Source organism: Tachysurus fulvidraco, chromosome 6, assembly GCF_022655615.1.
Source record: "Tachysurus fulvidraco isolate hzauxx_2018 chromosome 6, HZAU_PFXX_2.0, whole genome shotgun sequence".
In the NCBI taxonomy this organism is placed as follows: domain Eukaryota; kingdom Metazoa; phylum Chordata; class Actinopteri; order Siluriformes; family Bagridae; genus Tachysurus; species Tachysurus fulvidraco.
In genome coordinates, this window is record NC_062523.1 from 15,140,633 (window position 1) to 15,148,219 (window position 7,587).

The 7,587-nt window shown below is 40.6% G+C and overlaps 1 protein-coding gene across 4 annotated transcripts in view; it reads left to right on the forward strand.

The window, feature by feature from the left end:
• Positions 1–5,460: 5,460 nt before the first annotated feature.
• ppp1r9ala (protein phosphatase 1 regulatory subunit 9A-like A) overlaps positions 5,461–7,587 on the forward strand; it is a 32,816-nt gene continuing 30,689 nt past the window's right edge. For 3 of the 4 annotated variants that reach the window (XM_027164430.2, XM_027164432.2, XM_027164433.2), the window contains exons 1-2: positions 5,507–5,708; positions 6,183–7,587. The exon at positions 6,183–7,587 is cut by the window's right edge and continues 467 nt beyond it. In XM_027164430.2, coding sequence (XP_027020231.2) covers positions 6,285–7,587 — 1,303 coding nt within the window. In that variant the 5' untranslated portion in view covers positions 5,507–5,708; positions 6,183–6,284. Of the gene's footprint in view, positions 5,709–6,182 lie in introns of all 4 variants that reach the window. The other variant, XM_027164431.2, reaches the window with a different exon arrangement.

The following is a 7,587-nucleotide window of genomic DNA, read 5'->3' on the forward strand; positions in this document are numbered from 1 at the left end:
CTTTCAGATCAAAACCAGCTTAGCCATTTTCCTCTAATCTCGTTTATAAGCAAAACATTTTGGGTTTTTTGCACCATTTTTGTAAATTATTTATAGAGAATATATTTTTTTAAATTCTGAAATGCTCAATGCAGCCCATTTGGCACCAGTGACCTTGCCAGCAATGAAGCTCTGGGCTTGCAGCTACTGTACGTGGGTTTTTCATTGTGCAGCTGCCGCATGAATGACTGATTTAATAATTGCATAAAAAAAGTACAGGTGTTCCAGTGTTTGTGTGTTTGTGTGTTTACTTGTCCCAATTTGACCTATCTTACATAAGCAAATTTAAAAGTGTTTTTTTTTAATTACGTTAAGTTTCCACAGTATGTGAGAGTGAGTGATTTGCTGTGTAAGTGAAGGTGAATAAATGAGTGAGTTGTAAGAGAAAATGAATGAATAAGTGATCTAATATTGAGAGCATGGATTACTAACTAACTAATCACGTCTCAGTGTCATTGAGAGAATAGATGCGTGATGATTGACTATTTTCTTTGCTACCATTTACAAGGTTTATTGATGGGACTGGAAGAGTTTCATTAAAGTCTCATTAATGTTCAGCCATAATGATAATAATTTATGTGAGAATTCATGTGCTTGTCTTAGAGAGCGTGTCTTTTTTTTTAGTTCTGTTTCAGTCTGTTTTTATTTTTTAGAGGTTTATACTAAAGTTATTTTAAGCTCTAAAAAAAGAATGATCTTATAAAGTAATTGCTTGTTGTGAAGATCGTATTGGCAAGGTTTGCTATCATAAGATGAATTCCATTTAGGAGAGAATCCTGAAAATGGGGTTGTGATTTATGTCAGAAAGACTTGGATATTCCAAATGGTTGATTTTTATCTATGAAGTCAAGGTAGCTTCTTATTTCACTACATGACATACTGTATTAATTTGTGATACACTGTACCTTAGTACAATAAATGTTCCTGTATGGTACAATCCTAGTCACAATTAAACATTTTGTTACCTTTATTTTTAAAATCATGTCACATTTATATACACAATCATGAAGTGTACTGTTTAGTTTAGCTGCATCTCCTTAAGAGGGAGACTGATGAAAAAAGCAGCACAGTGTAAATCCTCTGCACACCCAAGAACCCTTGCCTGACTTTCTGTAATCTTTAGAGTCACAGATTGAGAATACGGAGACGGCAGCGGCAGGGGTTGGCCTGGCAACAGTGTGCTTAACAAAACATTTATACTCCTGGGAAATGAGGGCAGAGGACCTTCTGCCATTAATAATTGTCTGTCTGCATTTCAGACTGATGTTACTAAGAGATGTGTAGGAAGCATGCAGTTTTTGCTGTACACATGTTAGCCTAAGTAACCGGAGCTATCCATGCATTAAGATATATTGACTCAAGAGCTAAAATGAGACTTTTATGCTAAAGTGATCAGTTTTGCGTTGACACCTTTATCAACAATTTGGAAAAAAACAATCCAAATCACACCTACATATAGACAGAGATAATCGTGATAAATACATTTGGAATGCATTTGTTATTTTACTTAGCATATGTATTTTATAGTAAATTGCCTTTAAGTAATTGTTTATAGGAGTGTGATGAGGCTGAAGCCAGTCATAAATAAAGTGATGTTGCTAACTAAGATCAAATACACAATCAAGACAATCATCTCTTAACTCTTGGCAAAACACTGGAGAAATATGCCTATAATTCCGTTTTGCCTTGAGCTGTGAGATGATTACATCAGTTGTGTACGTGAGGAGGACTGGATGGTTATGCGACATGGACCTCATCAGATAACTCTGTGTTCATTCAAGCCGAAATGAAAGAGCAGATATCTGCCGGAAATGCCACAAGGCCCAAACTCATCTGTGGAAATAAATTGTGTGCAGCTTACAAGTAGACATTGTACACATATACTTCCCATGGTGTATTTGAAGTAATTAAAATACTTGAAAATACTTTTTAAGCTGTTTTTCCAAATCTTATTGAATTTGAAGACATTTACAATTACAGCATTTGGCAGACGCCCTTATCCAGAGTGACGTACAAACGTGCTTAAGTCTCTATCATTGAATGCATTTAACTCTGGTTCACTAGGTTACATGCAATACAGTATATGTATATATACATACATACATACAACAAACAGGTAAAAAAGTGCTAGTTGAAGTGTTTCATGAACAAGCAGATCTTTAACCCTGGTTTGAAAATAGACTCAGCTGTCCGGACCCCCAGGGGATGTTCATTCCACCACCTTGGTGCCAGAACAGAAAAGAGTCTTGTACTTACCTTTTACTCCGAGAGATGGTGGGACCAGTCGAGCAGTGCTGGCAGCTCGGAGGATGCGATGTGCAGTGTGAGGAGTGATAAAGGCTTTAAGGTAAGAGGTAAGACTCCAATATAAGGGGTATTTTAAGTAAATTATTATGTCATTTTCTCCATGTTAAAAGTTTACAAGTTTATTGTTGTGAATTCAAGTTATAAAAGACAAATTCATGTATTCTTGGCATGGCGAAAAACATTAAAAAGGCAGGATGTGCGTTTGTAGATCACCATCTGCTTCAGCATTATCTGCCAAGTTTTGCCCTAAAAACTGTTATAGAAAGAAACCATGTGCTTTTCTATTTTTTACTATAATTTGTTTTTCTATCCTAACATTCCAGATTTCATGGTTAAAATATATTAAGGTATTAAGTAGTAATGAGTTTATTTTGGTCAAGTATCTAATAACAGATGTCATTAAATCATTGGCAAGGATCAGAATAGTGGTGCTGTGTATGTCTTATCTCAGAGCTACATGATCCCTGGCTCAATATTGAACTCTGGTTACTGTCGGTTTCACATGTTTGCATGGATTTCATTTGGAGCCTCCAGTTTACTCGCAAATATGAATTTGTGTGCCCTGGCACTCTATCAAGGGTGTATCTCTAGGGTGATTCTGGCCCAGGAAAAGCTTTGGATCTGTTTTGACCCTTCAAGACGCAGAATCAATGTAAAGCCATCAGACCCAACTCTCTATCTATCTTGAAGTACTGTTCAGATCAGCTGTATTAACAGGCATCTTTAACACCTCACTGAAGATATACCATGTGTTATTCCGCTTTAATACTTCCACTATTATCCCAATCCCAAAAAAAACCAAGGATTGCAGGTCTTAAATACTATAGACCCATTGCTCCAACAACTGCTGTAATGAAGTCCTTTGAGGATCTCAAGTTGCCCAACCTTAAATTCAGCACAGACCCTCTAATGAACCCCCTGCAGTTTGCCTGTCAACAGTCAACAGGTCGCAAATAACATGGCCCTTCATTTCATTCTCCAGCACATGGACTTCTGTGGAACCTATTCCAGGATCCTGTTTATGGAGTCCAGCTGAGTGTGCATGATTCCACCTGTAGGTGGATCACAGACTTCCTGACTGATAGGAAGCAGCATGTGAGACTGTGAAAACATGTCTCTGACTCACAGACCATCAATACTGGTTCCCTTCAAGGCTTGTGTTCATTCTCCTCTATTCTTCACATTGTAGACCGACAGCTGCAGTTTCAGTCACCAGTCCATCAAACTATTGAAGGATGAATGAATAATTGGCAGAATATAAGCATAACACAACAAGTCCTTGATCTCATATGCAAATAGATGCTAGATATTCTGTATAAAATGTATGTACTGTATATGAACAAACACTCTCACTCCCAGTATGTTAATTTCTTTATATCATTGCACCATTTACAATATATGAACCCTTTTTTTTTAAGTCATCAGACTGTTGACCTTTAAATGTATTTCAGAATATTCAGAAACAGATGCCTGGTGAATTTAGAACTCAATGAAGATGCATGACATACAAGCCTCACAAAATTGATTGATAATTCAAACACACTTTACACATAAACTATGACTGCACTAGCATGTCTTCTCTGTAAGCTTAAACGATTCTGAAAGTATGGTATTTGAAAGCAGGAAAGAATAATATTATTTGTACCCTGGGATACTTTTATACAGCTTACAGTAGTAAATACATGACATAAATTAAGTGACTAGGTATATTAATGATAACATATCTGCATTATATGTTTGCATTACATACAGTAGATTTATCTGATACTTTTTGTGTAATACACCAGTCATAGACATACTGCACTTGCAGTTTATAAATATCTAACTGATTGAACAAGGCAAGCCACTTGCCAGAGTTGAAATCTGTTAGAAATAAAAGTCAGACACGTGGGAATGCAGGGATGGAGGTTACTAAACACTTCATCTGCCACATCACCACTGAAACTGTGACCCACTTGTTTGTTCAGCACATCCCACAGATGCTTGAGTGGATTTTGAGATCTGGTGAATGTGGAGGCCAAGTCAACACCTTGATCTCTTGACATGTTCTTCAAACCATTCTCGACCAATTTTTGTACTGTGGCTAAGCATATTATCCCATTGAAAGAAGCCACTACAATTAGTGAATACAGGTATGCCATAAAGTGGTTTACTTTGCCTGCAACAGTGTTTTGGAATGTGGTATGTGCCAAAGTAACATCCACATAAATGTCAGGCTCCAAGGATTTCCAGCAGAACATTACCTAGATCATCACGCCACCTCTTTTCCAATAGAGTGCATCCTGGTGCCATCTACAGTACAGCTAAAGTGGAGCTTCTGCGAGAGGGGCTAGCTTTTGCTCACCACATAGAGCTAAGGGTGTCGATGACTTTGTTTCTAATTCACTTGTTCACTTTCCTTGCTCCACTTTTGGTAGGTACTAACCACCGCATACCGGGAACACCCAACATGACCTGCTGTTTTGGAGATGCTCTGACTCAGTCTTATTTCCCATTTTTCCTTATTTCACCACATCAACTTTGCAAACTGACTGTTATCTTGCTGCCTAAAATATCCCACTTCTTGACAGCTGCAACTGTAATGAGATAGTCAATGTTATGTACTTCACCTGTTAGTGCTTTTAATGTTATGGTTGACTATGAATGTGGGTGTCTTTTGGTTTCTCTGGTTTCCAATCACCTCCAAAAACATGCAGAGATAGTTGGGTTGACTATGATAAATTGCCCCTAGGTGTGAATGTGTGTGAATGACTGTCTAAAATGGACAGAGCTGAATTCCAGGCTGAATTCTCCCAGCTTGTGATTGAGTTTGCAAATCCACAGTAAAACATAATCAGGATACATACTGAAGATGAACGAATGAGTGTATGAACAATTGAATGAATGAATAAATGTAAAACTGTAAAACAACCATAAAGCCAGCACAGTAATGACATTTTATGCTTTTTATTCAAGAAACAAATCTGATCCATGCATGCATTTCAGTAAGAGATTTGTAGAAATGTAGAAACACGGTATTTTATCACTGTTGCACCTTTTTCCCAAGACACTTGTCGCTCTATGGCAGTAAGGGAGACCTGATTTTTCCCCACAAGGCTTCCGCTCTACTGGCGCGCGCATGGGGAAGGGGGTTGGGGAATTTTACAAGAGATCCTGGAATGCGAGCGTGCACGCGCCCTCGCGCACTACACACGAGCACGAGCGGCGGCGTAGCTTCGTCAGGTCTGGAGTTTTCAAGGAGTGAGAAACACAGGAGGTAGGAATAACGATGCCGGGGAAGAAATGACAAGTTTGAAAGTGTTAAACCGGGAATACCGGGAACAATTCGAGCGGAACTCTGGAATAAAGCACCTTTACTGAAGGTAACAGTGTGTGTGAGTGTACGCGCGAGGCCCCAGAAATAATAATAATAATTGTTAGTATAGTTTTGTTTTCTAACTTTTCCCGCGAGACTCGACTGTAAAACACCAGCGTGTCTTCGCGCCGGCTAAAGAAAAGCTTCCCACTGAGACTTTGTGCTTCACAAGGCCATTGTTTACAAGGTTTAACTTCTCAGCCGTGGTTTGTATAGAAACATAAACGTGTGTAAAAACACACGTTATTAAACACGCACCGAGTAAAAGAACAACACAAGCGGGCAGGTTGTGTGTTGAGTTTAACGCGAATGTTAACGAAACTTGATGAAAACCTCGCTAGCTTAGCCACAGCCGTACTGTAGGTCTGTACGGGTTAAACAATGGGCTACAAAAAGTGTCTCTGAGCTACAAGTTAACACGTAAGTTATGTGACACTGCTCCTCCATCTACACCGCGTTTCTCTGTCTTTTTTTCCTGCAGGTGTCTGTCGTCTGTTTGGTCTGAAACGATGCCCGGAGAAACTCAGGACTAATCCGAATTCGGATCCGATATTTACTTCCTTTTATATCCCAAGTGTGAAATATGATCAAAGGCGAGAGGACACTGAGGAGCGCGTCTCCTCACAGAAACGCGTACAAGGCGGACTTCCACGCCATCAAGTGCTCCTTTGATGGAACCAAGTCCGACACCGGGTCCAAGTCCTCTGCTAATGGCTCCTCTGGTGAGGTCCGTGAGGACATAGCGAGGGGACGAAACTTTGGCAACCGTGTCCATAAGATCAAGAACATCTTTCTACAGATGGATAGCCAGCAGCAAGAGAGTCAAGATGGAAAAGCCATCGTGAACGCTCCTCAGATCTCCCCGCCACCAAAATTCCCAGTCAGTGGCACCTCCAAAACAGGCCCGAACGTATTGGACCCTCAGAGCGACAGGACCCCAAAAGGAGAGGACGCCGAGATCGATAAAGCGGCCTTGGCGGAAAAGTTTTCTGTGACTAGAAAACTATTTGAGAGGGGTATGAAGGATCAGACTACAGTAGAGAAGCAGGCCCCAGGCCGGGCCTCCGGACGCCTTTCTCAGGGTAGTGTGTGTGAAGAAAGGAGAGCTAGCAGGAAACCTGTAGGATCAGCTGAAAATGGCGGCAACAACAGCATTAAAACAGATCGAAGCTCTGCCTCGCCGGAGAGCAAGGATGCTGAGAACTCGAAGCAGGTCAATCGATTATTAAATGCAGGACCTATATCGAGAAGACTGGAGAATTTCATGGCAGATAGCGATAATGAAGAATCAGCAAGAACATCAGCTAAAACACCAGAGAAGGTGAACAGCCCTACAGAAAGATCAGGACCTGTGTCCCCTTTACAAAACGCCACTCACAAACCAACTTCACCTTTAAATGACCACTTTCAGTATCCAACCTCCCCCAGTAATCATTCCAAACCAGTTTACTCTCCAACCTCACCAACCAGTGACCTGGCAACAAAATCAATCTCGTCAGTCACTCAGGAACCATCTAAGCCCACCTCTCCAGCCACAAAAGGCAGTGATGAAGCCTGCGTCCGCGCTTCCAGACATCCGTCCTCATCGGCTGAGGGTTTTAAAAAATCTTGCACAGACACTGAGGAAACCAAAACCATAAGTGATTCTCCTAGGGATCAAAAGTCATCAGATTTTATCAGCAGTTTTTACAACAGAGTCAAGGGCCCAGAGGCTGCTAAGCGCGAGTCCATTACGTTGCGGAGTTCATCCGGAGACACAATACCTCCTCACTCCCAGCAGAACTTGGATCCTACTCCGGCAAGAGTGGTCCGTGCAGAGCTAGTCAGGGTCCAGAACGAATCATCTGAAAGCGAGGAGAATGAGGAGGACTGTGTATTTGAAGAGC